The sequence below is a fragment of the Accipiter gentilis genome, chromosome 22, assembly GCF_929443795.1.
Source record: "Accipiter gentilis chromosome 22, bAccGen1.1, whole genome shotgun sequence".
In the NCBI taxonomy this organism is placed as follows: Eukaryota; Metazoa; Chordata; class Aves; order Accipitriformes; family Accipitridae; genus Astur; species Astur gentilis.
Window position 1 is genome coordinate 21,898,702 of NC_064901.1, and position 23,352 is coordinate 21,922,053.

The window sequence follows — 23,352 nt, forward strand, 5'->3', positions numbered from 1 at the left end:
TACTGATTGGTGGTGGCCTTCTAAATTAAAGAAAAAAGCTTCGAAAAAATAAAAAAGCCACCTACCCAGAGGGATCTAGTACCAGTTCCATAACATGCAACTGACAGAGCTCTGACTGCTTAAGATGAGACTAGCCAACTTTCTGCACAAGTAGGAATCTTCCACCCCGCCTAAACAAACCCTTTTTCTGATTCATTTGTTTCTCTCCATCCTTCACCTCAAACCTACTGAACTGAAATCTCTCCAGCCTCCCTTCTCAACAGCTGCAAATTAACTGCAGGGATCCCAGCATACTCTGCAACAGTTGGTGGCTCAGCGCCTCGCTTCACAATTGGTGCGCTGCGGGGAAAGGAATGCAGCACTCAATCCTGATGCTTGCAAGCGCTCTCAGATTTACAATCATGTAGGAAGTAATGGGGTGAAACAAGAGTATGCCAGATAACAGAGGAAAAGGACACGGAGGAGAAACATAGCTGCCCTGAAAATGCTTGCAGTCTCTGAGATGCAAGACAGCAGAAGGAAGGAGTAACATCACTGAATTTTAGGAGCTTTCAGAAATGTGGCAAAGTCACAGCCATTGTGGTACTTTCCTTCCAAGAGAGGCAATATTAATGTCAAACTCATGGCAAGTTTCTGAATGAAGTATACTTTGCCTACGCCAAATATTTACTTTTTTACAACTCATTTTATTTCACATGATTAACATATCTTTGTTTTAAAAGCAAAGCAGGTAGCTTTCACTTATCACAAAACCTGAGCTAGTAAGTAATCCCAACCCATTTGGGGTTTCCCTGTGTAGTATTTCCAGGACCAGGATCACTGGGGACTGCAGATACCTTCATGTTGCAGAACCAGGAGACAGGTTCAGCAAGCTTGGCCATTGTTCCTGGAAGGGGTAAGGAGGCAGTGGCGGGTATGGAGCTCATAGGAGCAGTACGAACAAGCTGGTGCCTATCGAATCCCACACACCACCACGCACATGTGCTGTTCCTATATAGCTGAAGTCTGGTGTTATGCCGAAGTTATTTAGCCCCTGAAACACCATGAAGCACAGTGCACAGAGAGGCAAGGGGCTATGCAGCACCAGTTCTGTGAGGCTGGATATGCCTACACCTCACTCCCCAGTCTATCACATATTTGCATTATCCAAGCTTTTCTGAATCTAATGTCTAAAGTGGACTTGACTACCAAATGAAACAAAATGGAGGCTAAACCACCAAAAAGCCTTCTCCATTTCTACTCAAAGTAGTTACATAGAGGTAAAAATCCAGGGCTATACTGTACATCCAGAACAAGCGGTATTGAGCCATGAAAATTTTTGTGGCTCATGCTAAGAAACTGGAATTTAGTTCTCTAATCTCTCTCCTCATCTTCCCACACTTGGACCCCAAAAGAACCTCAAGTTTAAGACACAAATACAACACACAAGGACTCTTCTCAAACAGTTTAATAGCAAATAAACAAAGGAAGGTACCACACTTGGCATATACAAAATGACTTGTTGTCGGTGTGTCTGTGCAATTAAAACAGCTTTAAGTTGCCCTTTGGGACAAAAAGAAAAAAAAAAAAAAAACAAAAACAAAAACACACACACAAAAGGAAGAAAATTCCTTTAACACATACTCGCTCGTTCCAAACTTGTAACAAATCTTTTCATTTTTAAATCCACTACACAAACTCTGCGATCAGATAAGCAACATGTGCTCCTCTGCTTTTTAAACCATTAAAGTAAAATCCGTAATTCTCTACAAAGTACAACACAATTTCACACAAAAAGACATTTTGTTTTGCAAATCAAAACAAGAAAAAAAAAAAAGGAACAGCTCAAACAAGGTAAAGAAAAGCATTTCTACGACTGAACCACGACTTTGAGTTGATTAAATCCCGTTACTGCAGAACAGACTCTACATTTGGTCATAGTGGCAATTTGTTTTCTCGTCACATTGTGAATCACTTTACATTGTTTTCTAGTAGAAAAGGCAAAAAACTGTACAAAACCCCTAGTGTTAAATACAATGTTTGTACCAATAAAAAAGCCCACAGGTTTGTCTCCAAAATGTAAATTTTCTTTTTAAATTATTCACAAAAAGCAGCCAAAAATCAGAAAGGCAGCTGCTGCTCCACTGTCTCAAATCCATTAAAACCACCACAGAACAATTAAAACAACCAAAGAAAAGGAAAGAAGAAAGGAAAGAAACATCCAACGTTTGGCATTTTGGTTTTCTTCAGATATTTTTCCACAGGTTTCCCCAAAGTTCCTTATGGAACCAAATGCGCGTGTACAGAAATGTATTAGCAGTTACTCAATACACTGCAGGGTATCAGTGCCCCCCACTGACACACAGCCCTGTGCATTCAGACTGTGGGACTAACAGCAGCCAGCCCACAAAACCCTACCTCCCAAATAAACCAGCCTCTCTCCTTTTTTTCATCCAGCCTCACGCTTCATTCCCAGGTATATGTACCATATCCGAACATGTTCTGTCTTATATGCAGGTTAAGGACTGTCTAACACAAGTCTAGCCAATATCTATTGAGAACATAGTATCCTCAGCCAACTCGGGAGTAGGATAGAAAAAAAAAAATATCCTTTTGCATCTTTGCCTTATCCCAAACACTGGGCAAAAGTAAGATTTCTATCCAATCAAACACGATTCTTTTTCTCAGCAAAATCCCTTCTCCTGGGATTTCATTTCCCATTATTTTCTACTGTTAAGATACCTACGCTAGCTTGCTTCTCCTTCTGACTGAAACTTCATCACAGCACACACTCTTCAGGTGCCTTCATCTAGCAGCTACATCCCAGTTTCTACCAGTGCAGATGGTATGTAGGGTAGGGGGAGGCCTGCTACCCAGAAAGCAGTAACCTGTCCTAGTTCAACCTGCAAGCCAGAAAAACTGCTTAGCTCATTACCCAATTAAAAACTAAACAAAAACTAAAAAATCTCCGTAGAGATTCCCCAGCTAAGGCCCTTGAGAAGAGAGCTGGGGATGGTACCCTGTTCAGGTAACAGCTTCAGAGGCTGTTGTATTGTGCTTGTCACTTGGGAAAAGAGCCAGCGGTTGTAGGACCAGGTCTACAAATGCTTTATCTGGGATATTTCAAACACTTTTATTCCAAGAGCTAACCTAGATCCTTCCAGGATCCTGCCACCAAGGTCTGGCTGATGGTATTAAACTGGGGCTGGACTTCACGCAAATGTGCCCTGAATTATACAAAATGCTCATAAAGAGTGTTTCAAAGGAGCCCTGACTTCAGATAACTTTGGAAACAGAAATAGTGTGAAGTACCCCCCACCTTCCTGCTCCTCAGCTATTCCCCTCCACCAGTCCAGGAACAGTGCAACCAAGCCCCCTGGGAGCCTCTGACAGCACTGGAGATGGAATGAGGTCCAGGTGCTCTGTCAGGCAGACAGTCTAAGTGCACAGGTAGATGCCCTCAGGTGGCTTCTGATCAGATATTTGTCATACCAAAACCATCAATTTAAAGGATACCTTTGAAACCCATTAAATTACTCAGTTTTTGCACAAACTATAGAAAACAGAGAGGTGAAGGTGATATATATACGAGGGTGTGAAGAAAACAGCAGGAAACATGCAAAACATTTCTGGGCACTATCTTAGTTTGAAAGATTAAAACAAAAACATCACATTTTGCTGAGGAGATTGTAGTTACAAAAAAACCAAGCATGCTGGAGCTTAACAAAATACAACATCAACTTTGATCAAATTTTCACTGCAGACTGATAATCACACAGGGAAGCAGGGGAAAAAATAAAAATAATAATAATAATAAAAATAATAATAAAAATCAATAAATGCCAGGGCAAAAACGTAGCTACAATCAGAAGAAAATGTAGTTCAAGTGTTTTCTGCTGATACCACTCAAGTCACAAGTCTGAACTCATAAAAACACATGCTGTCTCCTCAAGCACAGAAACCAGATCAGCAAAATGTGACTAGGAAGTCTCCTGAAAGATTAAGTCACACCATATAATTGACTTTTTCTTCGAAACTGTGTTTTTAAAACTAAGCACACAGAAAAAACTAAGCCTAGAAAGTGATTGGCTGTATGTTCACAGAAATACAAATACTCCACAAGGTATGCTAGCAAGGCTGCTCTGAAGACAATTACAAAGAATCAGATTCACAAAATCAAGTGGTTATCTTACGAAGGTCTAGAAAAATAGAAATTCTTTTATATTCAAATGCAAGTTTAAATATTCCCCTTCAGCAGTCTTTCTAGCAAAACCAATTTGGCAGCACAAAAAAAAAAAAGAAAGAAACAAACGTAATAAAAAATACACATCAGCATCAAAGGTCAACACAAGGTCAAAGGTGAGAGTTCAAGCATCAGAGAAGCTGAAGAGACAAGGATTTGGACGATGTACTTGAACGCCACATCGACATGCTTTAGGCACAACGATGAACAAACGGCAGGAATCTAGAAAAAAAACAAACCAGAAAGAGGGAGACCCACTGAGTTACACAGAGCAGTACATCCAAACACGGAGAGAGAGAACAAGAATGGGCACTGTACAATGAGATCTCCTGGGGAAGGGAGTTGACAGGGAAGGGCAGCACATGCCAACGATGGACAAGTAAAAGTCAAAGTACATGAAGGACACCAAGTAAACATCAAACTGCCAGAAACCAAATGGAAGCAGAGGCCTGGATTTCCCTCTCAACACCCAGTCTGTGGAGCACTCCACAGCCTAGTGACACATTGATTAGCCTGCACTCACCTTACCCCATGCCCAGTGTCTCCACTAGCTCCGTTTAAGAGAAGAACAGAGCAAGCTCCCTCCCCAGGAGACCAACTCCAAAAAATACAGCTCCAGGGCTAAAATCTGCCCACAGAGAATGAGACCATGAGAGACAAGACAGAGGACACAAGGGATTCACAGGTGGTTTGACGGCTGAGACTTTTCTTGCATCCTAACATGGGAAGGTCTTAGGCAGTGGTAGCCCAGGAAATCTGTGTTCTTTCCTTCAGCTACAGTCCCTTCTCATTCCCTAGGAGCCCAGGAAACTGGGGGTGGGTGATTTGGAACGGGGCCGGGGGTTTGGGGGAAAGATTATACAGGACAAAAACTCCACACGTTAGAGAATAATTCCTTAAGACTTCACTGCAAGTTAAGACTTGTCCTAGCTGAGCACTTTTCATACCTTTAGACCTGCACAGGGATTTTCTGTTCCCAACCTTTTATATAAACAGCCCCTGGCTCCCTGACTTCACGAGGAGGGGACTCTGGGCTCTGAGAAGCTCTACAGTCACTGTTGCCAGTTTGATGAGTAGAAAAAATGTGTTTCCTAAAGCGTTCTTGAAGAGTTTATAAATAAAATAATTGTTATATTAAATGATATAAATACCTTTGTTTCCTCCCCTCAGCTTGTGAGCTGCAAGAGACAAGGAACATTTTGGGAAGAATGTGGGAGGTTAAGGGACAGAAGCAGCATGTTTTTTCTCTTTTCTTCCTCTCCCCTCACCCCACCCCTGCAATTCCCCTTTATCCCCTGTTCGTGGCCTTATTCTTGGGCACATCTTGAAGCTGCTGGTTAGAGACTAGAGCAAGGTGAGACTTGCATGTTATCTTATAGCATTTATAGCATGTTTGAGAATAGCACATGTTGCATTCCCGTTCTAAAGCGACAAGCAGCATGTTGTCCACTAAACCTGCAACACTCCACTTACTAGAACTGCTGAGATTAATTTGTACTTCATACTTTTCAATTTGGGGAAAGGACTTCATATGGAGTTTAAACCAACTCCAGCAGAGTACAACGCAACTCTTGCAGTTATTTCTACAGTTCCAGAAATATTCTAGATAGTTTGCAGATAGCTGTAAGGTTTCAGTCCTAAACCAGAAATGCAAATTCATCACAAATTGAGGCATGAGAAACAAGAGGCATGAAATCAAGTGACATCTAAGCATGCAGCACAGAAATTCTTTGTGTGACTTGTTTGGGGTGACTTGTTTTTTAGATAGAGATTTTTAAAAAATATTTCCCTCAGCAATTTTGAGGGAAAAAGACTAAGTTTCATTAAAGCCCTGGGGAAGGACTGGCCTGCAAGAGCAGAGCCATGAAGTGCTCGATAAGAACTTAATGACTTGGGGAAAGTTATTCCAGTTTATCCTTGTTTTATTCTCACAGCTGTGATAATTCTGCCTTCGGTGTTTTATATTTTGTGGTAGGTATGCTCAGGGATATATAACATCCTTATGTTTAAATGTTTGCAACAAGAAGCTCTCAAAGCATTTCACATGTTCGTAGTTGCACCCTTCATTTGCAGTATGCTGTATCCAAGTTGCTTTTAAGATATTTCCAAATGAAATAGGAACAATTTCATTCTGCTTGGCTGTTCTTCCCTGACAACTACTAACAAGAAGAAACACTTCAGTTAATGCTATCATGCAAGCAAAATCTATCATGCTATTGGACCTTCAGTATACAGATGAAAAGCTTTTTCCTTATAGATGTATTTGCCAGTGAGAAATTTTCTGAGGTGCCTATTTGCAGATAGTAGTGCCCACAGCTAGTAAACTGCCACACCATCAAAATATAAAGCGATGTTCACCATCATTGTTCTCAGATACTTTTGAAAAATTCCAATCCTCATTCTGCTTTGGATTAAAATTTAATCACTATATACCAAAGGCATTTTCTAATAACGCAAGCTTTGTATTACTGGAAGAAAAACTAAACAACAAAGAGATATCCTATTTTGGACTGTTCATTATCTAGGGGACTGAAGAATCTAAGATTTTATTTGCTACAGTACTTGATACTAAATAGCATCAGACTAAGACTTCAGTTGCTCATAATACTTTCATCTTATTATGGAGTATCTAGTAAAATCAAATGTTTTCTGAGAAAAAAAAAAATCTATGAAGTAGACCATTTCCATCTTGTTTCTAAAAATACGTAAGTACTTCCTGGTGGCACATATAATGTGGAATTCCATTTCATCAGAAGTCCTACTAGCTTTTGTAGAAAATTCAGATTCTTTGGTTTATGAGCATACAGAATACTTTGTCCATGTGGCTACTTAAGCCCATCCTTCTGCAGTTTATTTGAACTCACCCAACTCTTACCCCACTATTCACAAAATAAAGCATTTGACACTGATTTGATTTGCACTTGAATGAGAGCATGACAGGAGTTTAAAAGAAAATAAAATTTAAAAGCCCCAAGTCCCCAAAATCCCAGACTTTCCTGCCAATGAGCAAGGAAGAAAACTGGCTTAAGACGGGAAGGCAAGAAGAGCCTGTATCTCCAGAGTCAGCGGCAGCCACCAGACAGACACAGAAATGTTGACTTTATCTGATCAGTTCTGTTATTAGAAAAAAATCTGTCCAAGTCACAAACTTGATACATTTATTAACTTTGGCAACATATACATTGATACACCAACAAAGGGAAATCTGAAACGAATACACAAAAAGGGCAACATCTTCAGCTGGTGAAAACTGATGCAGCTCTACTGAAGAGAGCAGAACTGCATTGATTCAAACCATCTGAGGATCACATCTTTTAAAATTTAACCTGCATAGTTTTGGTTGTGTTTTTTTTTTTTTCTTTTTGGCAATACTTATAGTTATGCCAGTAAGGCACAGGAGCTAGCCCAAGTTAGGTGTCTTGAGGTGATCCTGTCTGGGAGGAGTCACTGATCAAACTAAGCCACAGCGTAAACTGGTGAATCTCCTGAAGTCAAGAGGAGTTGCACCTATTTGCAACAACGCCAAGCTTGATCCATAAGTTACAGTATTGAAGACACACTATAGGTTGCAGAAGCAATAATATCTAATTTTGGGCAACTGAATGACTAGTAAAGAGGCCGGAGCATCTGGTTAAATGAAAAACGGGACAAAGGTCTCAGATAGTACAGTGGGGTAGGGTGCAAAGACGGTAAGAGTGACTGTAGAGACCCCAGAGCACAGTGCTCTCCTCCACTGGTTCACAGCATTTGTCTTCCCCATTTAGCAGTTGCTGGGCTGCAAACAGGCCACTGAAAATCAGTAGTTTCAATCATGCACATCATTATGTGTGTAAAACAATCACATTCAGGATTCTACAAAACCCTGGCCTTTTTTTCCAGTGAAATAATTTAGGTAATAAATATTCTCCACCCTGGAGCGGTATAAAACTTCTATAAAAATAGAAACAACATTCTTGGTTACAGCAGGTTGCACTTGGAGCAGTTGCTCCCAACTATGTTTTTTTTTTTCTTTTTTTTTTTTTTCTTTTTTTTGAAAAGTATATTATTTATTTAAAAAAAAAATCCCATTATCACCCTGGAGGCCTTCACACTCCAACACTCTTTTCTCAGAAAACCAGGACACATCTTTCCCATCGTGCAGAATTCAAGTGTACATGGTTCACTTAAGTGTTTGTTTACGTTTCTAGAGAGATTCAAATAATTAACACAGAAGGGTACCACATGCCAGCATAACTGGGAAATTTGGCAATCTGGCCTTTGCACCTTTGCCACCACAAAATGATTTGAATAATACTGATAGATTTACCTGTCTGCCATCAGTATAGACAGACCAGCATCAATTGTTTGATTTTCAATTTAAGAATGGAAAGGGCTCTTCTTGGATGCTACGGGTCAGGCCTTCTACTTCTGAGGTTTGAGATCCCAGGGGACCCAGTCCCTGGGAATGCCCGACATTCCCAACAGACCACTGCGTGCGGATTCTAAAAGTGATCTCAGGTTTGATGGGTTTAGTGCTCCTCCTGCTGGAGCAGGACAGGACGTCCCAACCCTACGTCTGACCCACATGCTCATCGTTTAGCAGCTGGCTCCCAGATTGCGGTGTTAGCTGGTGCCCTGGGAAACAGCATCTCGAACCAGGAATACAAAGAAAACAAGGAAAAGGAGAAAATATGAGGTAAATGGAACTTCTGTTAAAGACACACAGAAATTGTAAACTTCCTCGTGACAGAGGTGGATTTTGGTGGTTATAAAATGGGACTCGACTCCGATTTCTTAAAACAACTCAGGCCAGAGTGTCAAAAGTCCTTTGAGCCCCCTAAAACCAGTGTGTAACAAAGGCCCTTAGCAACGCATTAGCAATTTCACAAGTGTGCAGAAAAAGCGTGTGTTCATTGAAGGGGTGTATTCAATTTTCCTTCAGTATAGAAGACAACAGCTAGTACCAAAAGGCAGAGTAAGACTGAATGGCTCAATGCTCTGCTGTGGTTCCACAGCTCCTGTGTTAGCCTGTTTTGCACTGGTACACACCACCTTAAAGGAAAACTGCAGTACAAAGAAATACCTAAGTACTAGACCAAATCACTGCACAAATTGTTTTGGTGGGGTTTTTTTTGGCGGGAGGGTGGGGTGGTGTTTTGTTTTGTTTTGTTTTCTTTAAAAAAAAAAAAAACCCAGGAAGTTATCTTTGCAACAGAGTTGAGACTAAGAAATCAAATCCCAGGAGAACAGGTATGAAACAGGAGCCTCAAGAGCTGTGTTAGTGTAGCTCTGGCCTTTGTATCTCAATTTAACAGTCATTTTAATAGAGAAATGAACAGCACTTACATTATGCTTATCAGAATGAATTCAAATAATACTCTGCAAAAAGGACATCATCCCACAGAAGCGGGGAATGTGATGAACTGTTAAGAAAAATTGTCAAAAAAATTCTGCAGATTACCAGGGATCAAAGATTTCTGGTTTCCAGCCCCAGATGTATTCATCCAGACTAAGCTATCTCTCTCTATACCTTTCTACAACACCTAGATAAAGTACATATGGTAAGTTTTCTTAAATAATGGAGAAATTCACTGCACCTCATTAAAATTCAACTGTAAACGGACAGTGAAATTTTTTGGGGAGGGACATTATGTAGTAATTTTATAAAGTGCTGTGTACATTCACAGTGCTACATGAACACTACTGTGTATACAGAAAAAAAAAATAATCACTGCAGTTTTCCTTCGGCTTGTTAATGTATTCACCCTTCTAGCCTGTCTCCTGCTTTAGAGATGATTTACTAAATCCCCACCATGGCATACAGTTAAGGAAATTTCAAAGAGTGGAAGGGGCATGACAAAAGCTACATGGAGTCGGTTCTTTGCTCACCCAAACTTGGATGGACTCAGTTCTCCTTCCTGATCTTTGTTTTGATCAGCTGTTCTGTGTTATTTCTGCTTCCCCTTCTCCTCTCCACCCCAAGGCAGTGTGGTGTCAGTTTCTGCTGCTCCCTTTAACCTTTCCTCCCCACCCCCAAGGAGCTGGCATTGGTCCTTCAACACACACTGGTTACAAACACAGCAAACTTCAAATAAGGGAGGAAAAAAAAAAAAAAAGAAAACAAAACAAAACCTCAGCGATATGGCACCTAAACTCCAAAGTAAAACACTGGAAACAAAAGCACAAACTTGTCCTCCATCCGAAGCGGGATTCTCAGCAGAGGCTGCAGCCGAGTCTTCAGGGGAAGATGTGCCAGATAGAAGGCATGGATCAGCTTCCAGGACTGTAAAAACACAGCCTTAGGGCTTCGAATCACTAAGAGCGCTCCTCTCCAACTTACCAGAAGATCCTTCTCACTCCAGTCCCGGAGGGGAGGGGCGCTCAGTATGGCTTGCTGTCATTCTTAGAGCGCTTGAGCTGTACTTTCAGACGCTTCATGCCAATCTGAAAGCCGTTCATTGACTGAATGGCAGCCTGTGCAGAGACAGGATTGTCGTAACTTACAAAACCTGAAGAAAGGAAAATACATAATTATACCGTGCCAAAGCTGTCCAGAACAGCTACTCACAACTGGAAATACAGGTACTCCACAAGGTAAGAGAGGCTTGCATGAAATGCCATTTTCAGAAGCCCACAACTGTTTTAGACTCTTCATAAAAACTTCATACTAAGGGCTCTCAGACAAAGCATTGCTTTCTGACGTATGGAACTTTGGCCAAAAGATATACAAAGCTCAGGAAATTAAAATAACATTTTCTGGACTTCCAACAAAAATGAGTACTGCTGTTTGTTTTATAAGAACTCATACCTGGGAGAACACCAAACCTGGAAAATGTTAATCTATACATGAAAGCTCTTTAAAGATACAAGACTGAAATCACCCTCTTGGCATTATGGGAATAGATTTGTTTGGAGTGAAGTAGCTGTCAAGACAGCGTGGCGCTTGTACCAATATAATGTTTAGGTTTCTCTCAGATGAAAGAGCATTCCAGGGAAAGGGCATCCCCAATATAAACTTCTCCAGGGTTTTAAAGGAACCCATTTTAAATAACTCCAGTCAATGGCTGGCATTACTACCTGGGGAGATCATTCCATATGCAGGTGTTACAGCCTGATGCTCAACATATTTTTTGTGTTCTCACAAAGCATCAGATTGTCCATATCTTTTGTCTTAAATACTAAAAAACCAACAGGATACTATGTAGGCACAAAGCTATCAAAACCACAGAGAAAGCCTCACCTCTCCTATTCCATCACAAGAAATCTCCCTCTATCAAAATAGTCAAGAGAGCTTATAGCACTACAAAAATGCTACAACTGCTTGCACTGGGGTTTCAAAGCAAGGAAAATAAAACCACAAATCTTTCAGTCCACATGTGCAGTCTTCTACTAAACAAGCTAAGAAAGAATACCTTCTTTGCTCTTTTGGCATCACGGACTTTAGCAGTTAACTGACAATAATCTATTTGGATAGTAACAGTAGCACGACAGGTTGATTTACAGTTTTAGGATACACTTCCCATCCTGATGTGCCTCCCATTTAAACACACAATAAGCAGAGCAAAATTAGTATAAGAGATGTAAAGTTAGGTAGTAAATAGCAGCTGAAATGGTCTTACTAAGTTTTCAAGCATTAGGAGGAAGCTTTAAAAATTGTCTTCAGAGCATTACAGAACATCAAATGCTCCTGTACTATATGGTAGCCATAATAATTATATATAAAAATATTAATGGAAATGATTCATAATGATAATGTAGTAAGTAGTACATACAGCAACAGAGACAATTAGTGAAAAGAAAGAAAGGGGGAAGAGGACGAACTATACCATGATTACAGTCTGCAAACATAAATCATGGTGAATTATCTAGGGCCAAACCAGTACGAAATCAGGAAAAGCAAAAAGTCACAATGAAAATCAGGAAAATACAGTTCATTGCTGGAAAAGTTTGGACTGATTTATTTATTTTTTAGGAATATAGAGAAAGACACACTACTTGACTTAAAAGCTAGACTAGACAATATACTGGGAAAGAGATTACTAGAAAGAAGCCACCTTTCTACAGGTAATGATTAGACCCAACATACCAAAACACTTGCTTAGATTGGTCTGCTTGTCAATGAAAACCTTGGCAGAGACAACATTTCCAAATGGCATGAACATCTGCAGCAGATCCTGATCCCCAAACTCCTGGGGGAGATGGTAGATAAACAGATTGGCTCCTTCTGGACCTTCAAACAACAAGTAGGAATACAAATTCAGGAATAGCACAGATAACATAGGCCCACTACACAAAAAAAGGTGAAAGAGCCATTCGAGCCAAATTTTCTAGATAAAACAATGAAACTGCTGTTTGCACTTCTGCAGAGAACTTGATTCCAGAATAAATCAGCATGACCCTTTGCTAGGATTGATCATTCAAATAATTCTAGCTCTTTCTCACCATTTTTGCTTGTAATTTCCACATTGTGCCAAAACTGGTTCACAGATCTTTGCTGTAATGAAAGCTGAATGGTAAGTCTGAGATCTAGATGCTGACTAAATAAAAAATGGCTACGCAAAGCTTGCAGCCCAAAGAAACTAAGGAAATCTCAATACAAAACACAAGTAATTGCATTACTTGGAATCTGACAAATTCTTTTCTAAACATCATCCTACATTCTGCTGAAAACTCACTCCTGTGTTCTTTGTTACTTTACACTACATGTTACATGGATTCTGAATCTGAAGATTGAAGAGACTGGCATTAAGTATCTCTGGGAAGAGGTGAAGGACCAAGAAAACAGAATTAAAAACACAACTGATTCTCTGACAGTGGGATGTATCAGGCTGCAGATTCATACTCTCCTGTCCTCCGAGAAAATGGAAGAGTATGATTACTAAGCATTTAAGACTAGACAAATCCTGGGAGAAGCCTCCTGATGTAAAAACTACTTTGGACAGCCCTTACCAGAGAAACCTCACATGTTTTCCTTCGTTATCTTCAGATTCTAAAAAATGCCTTCAAATAAAAGCTCTGCAGACAAGGTACCTGCAAGGGCTGAGCTTGTCCTTTTGAAAAGCCCTCTCAAGTTGTTTCTACAACTTTCTGCCTACCTTCTTTTTGACTTCCCGCTGCACCAATACTCTGCTGTGTTAAGAGACTCTGGTTATAGAGCGTGGGCAATGCAGCAGCAGCATATTGCTGGATTCCAGAATAAGCCTGCGTAAGAGCTTCCATTGTGCTACCTGTCCCATTTGAGAGACCACCACTGCCAAGTCCTCCATTTAAGGCTGCCATTCCTATATAAGAAAGAGGAAATAAAGATGACTGAGTACCTCCACTGAGCCAGATCAACTACCTTTCAAATACCCTGCACTATTACGAGAAGCAGGGAGCAGAGAAACCCCCCCCCGCCCAGAACTAGCACAGTCTGAGGAATGATAATCAGCTATTCCCCCAACCCACCACAACACACAGCTTACCTGCTAAAGAGCTAACGTTGAGGCCTGCTGTAGCCCCTGCCAGTGTCTGCAATGCTCCAAGAGAAGCCATTGGATTAACAGAGCTGCTGCTACTGGAACTAGGTGAGGAACCTGCTATTAAAATAAGATAATTAAACTTCAAGCAATATTTTTGGTCCTTCAACTTCTTCATTAAGTTATTTCTGTAGAAAAAGCTAGTAAGGAACAGATCAAGGTAACACAGTATACTTTATGTAAAAAAAAAAAAATCCCAAACCCACACAACTCGATTAGTCATACTGCTTATATCTTCTAATCCCTTCCTAAATTTTTGAAAAAATTCTAATGCATCATAATGTCTACTCTTTGTAGCAATAACAACTTCATTAAGACACCTAAGATTCGGACAATATACGAATGGTAGCTGAACTTCCTACCTCAACATAAGGTGACCAGCAGCAATGCCCCTTTCCTGCTGACTGAAGTGAGTAAGAATCACTTGCTACATATTAACATTTATCCTTAAAACATCACACAAGGTGAAAAAGACCTGAAACACAGATACTAGGGACACTAAAGCAAGCTCTGGTCAAACGGAACATACGGTTTTCCCATACTGCCAGAACAGGAGCAGCAGATGGCCAGATTATTCTGACACATGAAGTAATTTTTCCATTAAAAAGCCTGCTGCAGCAGCTGGGGCTACAGCCAAGAAAAGTCTTGGAATGTACATCCAAAATACATAGTCTATCCTCTGTTGACTGTGCCACTAACATCTTCAACCACATTTACTCAGTAAGAGCAGTCTACACATACAGTACCTAGCAGACTAACAGCTTACATGGCCTACAAAATTCTACAGCTGGTAGAGTTAGTTCTACAGAAATAGACATCAAAACCACAAGAAAAAAGGTTGCCAAGCTGGTGTATCAAAAGAAACACAAGTTCAAATTAAGGTCATCTACAAAGATTATGGACATGATAAAATAAGAAAATAATGGTATTTTTACGATTATATAGCAGTGGTTTTCCTAACAGGTTTGTGGACTACTTAGAAATCTGAACAAAGTAAGTAAGAAAAGCTATGCACATTGCTACTAACACAGAAGTTTAAATTTACTGTGCAAGATGCACTGGAAAATATTAACGGCTTTTACAAATCAAAAGATACTGCAGACTGGTGCTGTAGAGGTGTCTTGTAGTCTGCTTTCAAGAGGAATTTATCTGTCTGACCAAGTGTGTAACAGAACTGAAATTCAGGCATTTTCACTTTCCTTTGTGTTTTTGTGATTCTCAGTTATGCAGTGTACATCCATTAAAACTTTGAAAAGAATTGTTGGCAACTTTCAAGCAGATTCACACACACTATATATTCACCACTTCATATACGTGACACAAAGTCTCTGCTGGAGCGGAACATGGTTACTATTTAAATGAAATACAGCAAACTTGCCTAACAAGCCTCAGCAAAAGCTGTACCTAACAAAAGTAGTTGTTCCTAACAAAAGCTGCATGAGAACCCAGGGAGCTGCAACCCGTATTGCTGTTTAGTTTTTGTACTGACAGAGGAAATGATAAACCTCCTCTAGGAAAAGTTCTAGACAAACTCTCTTAAGTCAGAAATTGGAAAACAAATGTCCCAAACTTTATTTTAAGATGCTTACTCTGAAGAAAGGGAGAAACTTCCTGTCTTACTATCAGTGGGATATTAAATGTTGGAAAAACAGAGAAGAAGTTACAGTATAACCCTCAAGTTGGTAGGAAAAAAAAAAAACACAACAGCACAGCTGTCTGAATAAAAGCCAGTGTTCAAAAATGATACAGCTGCCTCAATTTTATATCACTTGTTTCTGTAATACTTCATTACTAATTTGCATAAATCAGACACATTTGACAGATAAGAATACCATTAAAAAAACCCCAAACAACCAAACAACACAAAACTACAATAAAATAGTAGTGGTATGGGAAAAAAGGAACAAAGCCAAGGCTAGAGAGCAAAGTAAAAGAGAACAGGTGCCTTCCCTACTTTAAAAAGGTTGTGATTTTAAATAAATTAATTTAAACCACTACAAAAAGCTGAACACAGTTATTTTAATTTAGCTGACTTTATCAGAAATCTCTTTAAGCAAAACAAGAAATGCTTTAGTACTGAAAACACCCAAGAAAATTTAACATTGTTTGGTTTATTTTTTTATAAAAACAGAGGAATTGCTGTACTGAGTCAGCACCCCATTTCTGATGATGATTAAAGGCAGATAAACACCAGTAGAGCAGAAATACAGGGCAATTACAAAGGCATACTTCCTAGATATAGTCTACGTACCAATACAGCAATTTGCAAATCTAGGATTATTTTCAGCCAAGGGCAATGTCTTTGTATTAAAAGTACTTTTCATTAATTTCAGTGCATTTTGAACACCCAATTGTTTGACTCTACTATGTTCTAAGGCACAAGTTCTGCAATTTAATAATGCACTGTGCAAAGAAATAGGTCTTTTTATCTTTGAACTGTCAACTGACAACTTCACGTGATATCCTGTAATTCTTGTCTTGAAATATCTAATGACTGGTCTGTCCCTATTCATCTTTATCACAACACTAACAGATTTGTAGGCTTCAATCACATCCTCCTCCCACGTCAGTCTTCCATTTTTCAGGCTCCCTTGTTGCTCTTAACACGGAAGGCATTCCACAGTTCTAGCCATCCTTTCTGTTCTTCTGATTCTTGTGTACTATTTTAGATCAAAAACCAGCACACAGTAATGGGGATGGAAAACCAATATAGCTTTATAAATGTTCTTTACTCCATCCCCAATTCTTAACACTGTTTCTTTGGAGTTTTTGGTGGGTGGTGGTTTTTCTGTTTGGTTTTTTTTTTTTGTTGTTTTGGGTGGTTTTTTTTTTGTTTTTTTTTTGCTTGCTAATGAGGTTATGTTTCCTTAGATCCATCTACTGAGTTATATCTAGTCAAAAAGGCTAACTCTAAGACAACTAGTTGAAAATACCTGAAAAGGTTTTCAGAAAATTTGAATATGTTGTAAAGAATAGATAAGAAAGATAAAACTTGGACAAGGACATCAACTACCAACTTACAGAGGTAGGTAAATTGAGGGAACAGTACGTCTGTTCTAATTCAGTCATCTAGCATTCAAGCAATGAGCTAAGAGCACTAAAATTCAGACAACGAATCTGACTGAACTGTACCAGAATTAGTTCCAGTAAAAGCACAAAGACTATGATGTCTCTGAAAACAATATTGCTGGAGACACAGTAAGGCCAGCAAAGTCACCTAGTCTTTGCTGGACCTTTGATGATTGCCTTTGAAAGGAGGAGAAATGGAAACATACATCAGCTTTTGCAACCATTCTATTTTGCTCTGGAGCAGACTGATGTCCAAGTTGAACAGATGGCAGACAAGACACTCCAATGCTGAAATACCTCTATAATATTTTCTTGAATGTCCCTTTCACAAGCTAGCAGTTTAAATGAGTTTATCTAAGGGCACAGTTTCTGCAACATGGATTACCTATAGGTGGATGCAGCAGCAGTCCGTTCAGTTCCAAAGAGTAGCTGCTTTATTGCAAAGTTTAAGGTTTTGTTCCATCTTATTCTACATCAAGATACACAATACTGCTTGGAAATATCTAAACCAAAATCACCTAAAACGAGTAGGAAGACAGCATAACCAGCACAACGACAATACCTAACACCTCTGAGTTCAACCATTCTGACATGTAACCTATCTATAGTCCACAGACTGAACTGAGTGGACTTCCAAGTTCCCCAAACACAAAAGATACCAGTGCAGATGAACGAAAATCAAAAAGGTAATTATGCATAATGATTTGTCTGGATTTTTCCACCAATTATGCAATTTGAGGACAATCTGGGAGAGATGTCTAAATAAGCATCAGGTGAACATTTGGATGACAGATGGATAGAAGTCAAGCCGGTAGTCATCTATCTGCAGTTAGGTTTAAGAGGTTATCACAGTAGATGTTGCCATATGTCCCACAGCCAAGGAAGGCGTTTACTAACACATGGTACTGAACAGCTATATACTGAGGTTTTTCAAGCTCAAGGTATGGTTCAGGAGGGATGTTCTGAATATGTGAAGTCCAACAGCGTTCTATGTGAATACATACAGTGTGAATGCATGTATAAATATTAATCAAAAGACAATTTCAAGTTTACTTATATAAGAGATAATAGCTAGTTTGGAGTAGAGTTAAAACTGAATGCTGCCTGTACACGTTGAGGCCTACCCTTCCTCCAATTTAAGTACAGTTTTAAAAGGTAAAGCATATTCATACCTCTAATGAAAAGCACTGAAACCGTTTCAGAGTTTGATGTCAGTGACTACATGTAGACGACATATCCTCCAGAACTTTTCATTTCTTTTGAACAAAGTTAATTTCTACTCTTTAAAATTATACTTGAAATTAAGTTTAAAGAGCAATACAACAGTGACTGCTTCATGTTACAAGCTTGTGAAGAGTGAACTGACACATCTGTATAGGATATTAATTCAAGTGACCCACCATGATTACTTGATTGTTGACACACAATCATTTATTGATACAACTGGCAATCAGAAAGTTGTTGGATTCACCACAGAAGGCACTTAAAAATGGACTGCTCCCCACACCCTAGCCCCTCCACCAGCATGATCAAAAGTAGAACAGAATCCTGAGATACGTCTCTTATCAAGGGAAAAGGAACCTGCAAAGTGCTGCAGAACAACCAAAATTCACGGAGGGGAAACCAATCGCAAAGAATCACACAATAGTAGCATAACTTCAGTTGAAAGGGACCTTTGTGGATCACCTAGTCTAACAGTCTGCTCTGAACTGGTCTAACCTCTGAGTTCCGTCAGCCTGCTGAGCATCCTGTCCAATTGCATTCTGAACCTCTGAAGTGATGGAGATTCCATAGCCCCTCTGGCACCTAGTTCCTGAGCTTAATCACTCTCATAATTGATTTTATTTTTTCTTTTATATCCAGTCAAAATTTTCTCTGTTGCAGCTTGTGCCCATTGCCCTTGTTCTTTCACTGTACACTTCTGAGAAGAGGCTGTCTCTGCCTTTTTTAGCATATCTGGCATTAGAACTTCACAACCTGCCAGTCCCTTTTCCAACCTCAACAATTCAGAGAACAAACTTGCTCCAGTCAGTAGTCGAGAGAGCCAACAAAGAAATCTTAGTTCTAAACGCTGGTCACAGCAAACTCTAACCTGACAATTCAAGTTCTGCTACTGCATGAGGAAATATGGGAGAAGTTCTCAGATACATTCATCACCTTCATGCTTTCTCTGTGATAAAGAAGCATTAGTGGGTTATAAATGCACCTCTCCTATAGCCTCAAATCTTTGTGTGTTGGTTTTTTTTTTAAATTATTGAATAGGATATGATAGCTGGGAGTCAAGATAAATTTTGAAGTTTTAATCTTTAAGGATTGCAGACCACAACATTTTTATGTAAAAAAAAATAGTCCTGTCCAGCAACAGAACACTCTTTGAACTGAATTCTTTCTTGGAGATTTCTCTAAGTAGAAAACTGTGCAAAGCACCCAAGGTTTAACTCCTGATCATGTGACATAAGGTTTTCTAAACAGCTTTTCCTTGTAATCTCTTTATAATCTCTTAGTCCAGCTCCTTGGTCCTCCTACGCAATACAAAAAGCTACCTGTGGAAATTTAAAACGCACCCCAACCCCCTTCAGTCTCTCGCAATCACAGGTGAGGATGTCAACTCTGTAGGCTGGATTTCAAAACTGGATAAGCAGTTTGGCTTTTTATGATAAAAAAAACCAAAACAAAAAAAACCACCAAACCAAAACCAAACCCACATACCACAGTGTAAATACCGGAAAATTAACACCCTGAAAATACAGGGTCTCCCTTCCCATGTCAGGATTTAGAAATAACTGAAAATAGGATAGAAGTAACTGAGTAGGATACTGATCCTCATTTGTGGTAACAACTGAGGATGTCTGATATAAGCACAATTTAATTTAATTTTTGTTTTCTTGTTTGTTGCATTTAATGATCACATTTATTTATTGCATTTAATGATCACATTTAACAACAAGGCAGCAAAAGAACACTACTTGGACATTCTAGCCTCTCTGGATAACATACCTAACCTAAAGTAAAAAACCCGAAACTCCCAAATCCCAAAAGAAACAAAAAAACCAACCCCCCCCAAAAGTAAAACTACCTCATACGCTTAGTTCCAGACAACTGCTTTCCAATAGATGTGCTAAGGGTCTGTTTATTCTACTTCTGTGAGGTTATTGTAGTATCCTTGTCTTCATTAATGCCAGAGGAGTATAAACTGTACTGTTCTAGTGCACAGAATGCATTACTTCATGCTTAAGGCATCCTCTCTCTCCATGTCCAAAGGAACAGCACATATCTGCCACAGTACCTGCCTAAAGTCACACATAAACCAAATATGTGATAAGATTGTAATAATGTGACTGGACAGAGGTCACCTACCTTCTGCTTCATGATGGCTTCAAAAATTCTTTTTACTCTAAATTAATCATTTGGAGGAAGGAACACAGCAGGTAAAAAAAAGCCTTTGCTGGTGGCAAAGATACCTACCCTAAACAAAGGCCAGTGAATCTACTAGTAAAACTGCTCATCTACTAAAGAATCAACATGAAAGTGACAAAAAGTGATAGACAAAACAGGTGACATCTACTCTGAAAGGACTCTTAAGGCAATCCATGTCAGAACACACTACAACGTAAGCAGTCTCTTACCTGAGCTGGTGAGAACACTCAGGGGACTGCTGGAGGAAGTGAGTGCAGCGGTACCACTCGGTGTATTCTGAGCTGCACTGGCCGCAGCTGCTAATGCGGCCAGGTTCTGTAATTGCATCGCATTCAGTCCTGCAACACATTGAAGAATGCACAGTTTCTCCTACAAGAGTCACCATCATCCAAGCTTAACAGATCCAGCAACCTCAGTGCATCACAAAGGAGTAATGGAAAGGCGCTTAAAACCAACAGGCTTAATAGTAGTTACTGATCTTTTCTACATTGCGATTCCTTGTTATAACAACAAAAAAACCAAGTTTTCCTTTGCTCAGATAGATGAATTTTGATAAAAGACCAGGTAGTCATGATCCCAGATATAGACTCCAGAGTACAGAAATTTTCAAGCAGCATTCTCTCCAGTCACAAAAGCATAGCAGCTATAACTGAGAGTTAAGCCAGGGTCTGACAGCTCATCTGCAAGCTAGAGAATGTGTCTAGACACCAGGCCAATAACCTCCTCTTCTTGTGTCCCTCCACTCTTTGTATGGGCACAGCAATAACTGCAGAATTCTTTCAAGAACGCCTACACACCACAGTGGCCACAAAGTCACACCTTCAACCCACCACCAGCTGAATACCAGCATGTTTTGTTTGGTCCACTTGACAGCCAAGAAGCAACAGTCAATCGTGAAATAATATTAAGTGGCAACTCCTGACCACAAGATCAGCCAATGTACACGTAGGCTAGTCAGCTGGTCAAAAGTGGTAAGGAAAATGAGAAACAGGCATGTTGTAGGTAAGCAGCCAGGAATACTGCAGGTGGAGGAAGGTATCCCTGCACTGATGAACTTCTAAATGATCAATTTACTCATCTGACTCACCTTAATTTTGAGTCATAATTTTTGAATGAAACCATTCAGTCAGTACTGACACTGTAGTTGGCCTTTTCCTGCCATGGAATTACCATTGATATCAGTCTTCTCTGAATTCTGTATTTTAGCCATCCTTTGGTAGGCTAGCTCCATTCTTCCAATTCTGCCTCTCTTCCCTTTTCCCTTATTCCCCTTTTTGTCTCTACCTTTGCTTATTCTAACAATTCCTCCTCTTTTCATCTGACTTCAGACAATCCCTAGTAATTCTTCCCTACAAAATTAAAACCAAAATTAAATTAATCACCGTTCATATAACAACATCAAAACGTCCTAGGCAGATGTGGCACCTCATCTTTTGGATGCTTAGTAAGTGCTTGGTGACAAAAAACACATCTCAAATAATTAAAAATCTCAGTTTTGTAGTTCAAGTATGTAAACAGACAACATAGGAATATAAGTGACAACACAGTATGAACTATTTATTTTCTAAAAAACTTATACTAACTTTAGCATAGTTTGTTTTGGTTTTTTTATCTTTTTCAATTGTTTTCTCTTTGTGACAGGGTTTCCCTAGCCACATTTAGTGCCTAAAAGAAGAGGATTCTGCCTTTAGACTCTCAAGATGCCATTGTAACACAAAAGCATGAAGTTAAAACCAAGAAGTTATATGGTTTTGTTTTTATTGTGCTATAGAGGGTTAAAAGTGCAAGTGTTAGAGCTAGTGAAGAACAGAGCAGCTTGCTTCCTTTCTGAAGCAGTTTGGCATGTGCGCACTGCACCTGTCCTCTTGTCATCACATTGTTTTCCCATCTGTTTTCAAACAGCTTCAAGATTAAATTCTGTATACAAAGTCTGATATAATTCGCGATCTAATTACCTACTTAATTTTTCTTTCTATGAATTTCAAGACTTGGAATAATTCTTTCAAAACACCATGTAACATGCTATTTATATGTCTGAGTTGTCAATTTTTAGGGTGGTTTTTTTTTTTAAATAGTGAAGACAGAATTACCCTGGAAACTTCATAGGCAATCTCAGCTAGTTAGTCCCTTCCCCACCCCAGTCCTTATTGTAGTACTAATTAACATGAACTGCAGTACTGTTTTTCTCCTTTATTACCACTTGCTTTTAAACAGACACAAAGAAGGGAGAAAAAACAGTACTGTGCACGTAACGAAATCTGTTATAGATCACCACCACACAGGATGTTAGTGAAAACGTTTTAAAAAATTGCTTTTGGCAAGAGTCTTAGATCCAAGAGCTCTGAAGAAGTCTAATATGAAAAAAAGTAAACATAAGAAGCTGCGGTTAGAATCAACCTCAAGTATAAATCAAAGTTCTTACAGTCGAAAACATAACACTTTGCAAAAGCTTGTAATTGTTACTGATGGGGGTACCAACAAAAGTCAAATGTACAAAGACACTGTACTTTCGTAACACTTTTAGATCAACCTCTGCACAGACAGGGCATGTAATATTGTGAACTACCGTACAACCCCAAGAGGCAATTTTAATGCTTAAAATGTTCAGTATTAAAACCAAAACTATAGTTTTTCTGCCAGCAGAAGAATTTAGACAATATGGTGAATGGAGTTACTAACGTGTTTTATTATCCCCTACCCTGTGAAGACAGAAGGGACAATCAATTTGCAGTCCCAGTACTGCTATACTTAGTGAACATTCTAACTAGCAGTCCACAGCAAGGAAGTTGGCTCATACCTATTAAGCTGCTATTTCCCTAATAGCAATGACGTAATCAATCGTAATTCAAACGAAGGAATTAAAGAACCTGAATGAGGGACTAGTTCACATTCCTACCAACATTGCATTTTTCATCTTTCATGTATTTAAGAACAAAGAATTTAAAATGGGAAACCTAAGAATCCATTATCACTGAAACATGCATTAGTGCTTACTTCAAAACACAACACTTCATGTATGCACCTGTTTAGATAAAAACAAATACACAGAGCCATCTTTTTGTACCCATAAGGGAAGATAATTTTAAATGCCAGAGGTAGAGGAGATTACCATCATACCACAACTTACCTTGGGGACAATAGTTAACT

General features: G+C 39.3%; 1 protein-coding gene across 21 annotated transcripts in view; it reads right to left on the minus strand.

The window, feature by feature from the left end:
• Positions 1 to 23,352, minus strand: part of CELF1 (CUGBP Elav-like family member 1) — a 71,745-nt gene that overhangs the window by 6,042 nt on the left and 42,351 nt on the right. For 10 of the 21 annotated variants that reach the window (XM_049825741.1, XM_049825740.1, XM_049825729.1 and 7 more), the window contains 5 exons: positions 20,415 to 20,543; positions 13,666 to 13,779; positions 13,297 to 13,482; positions 12,288 to 12,431; positions 1,433 to 10,710 (listed from right to left, as the gene is read on the minus strand). In XM_049825741.1, the coding sequence (XP_049681698.1) occupies positions 10,583 to 10,710; positions 12,288 to 12,431; positions 13,297 to 13,482; positions 13,666 to 13,779; positions 20,415 to 20,543 (701 nt within the window). In that variant the 3' untranslated portion in view covers positions 1,433 to 10,582. Of the gene's footprint in view, positions 1 to 1,432; positions 10,711 to 12,287; positions 12,432 to 13,296; positions 13,483 to 13,665; positions 13,780 to 20,414; positions 20,544 to 23,352 lie in introns of those variants that run through there. The other 11 variants (XM_049825743.1, XM_049825742.1, XM_049825739.1 and 8 more) reach the window with 5 other exon arrangements.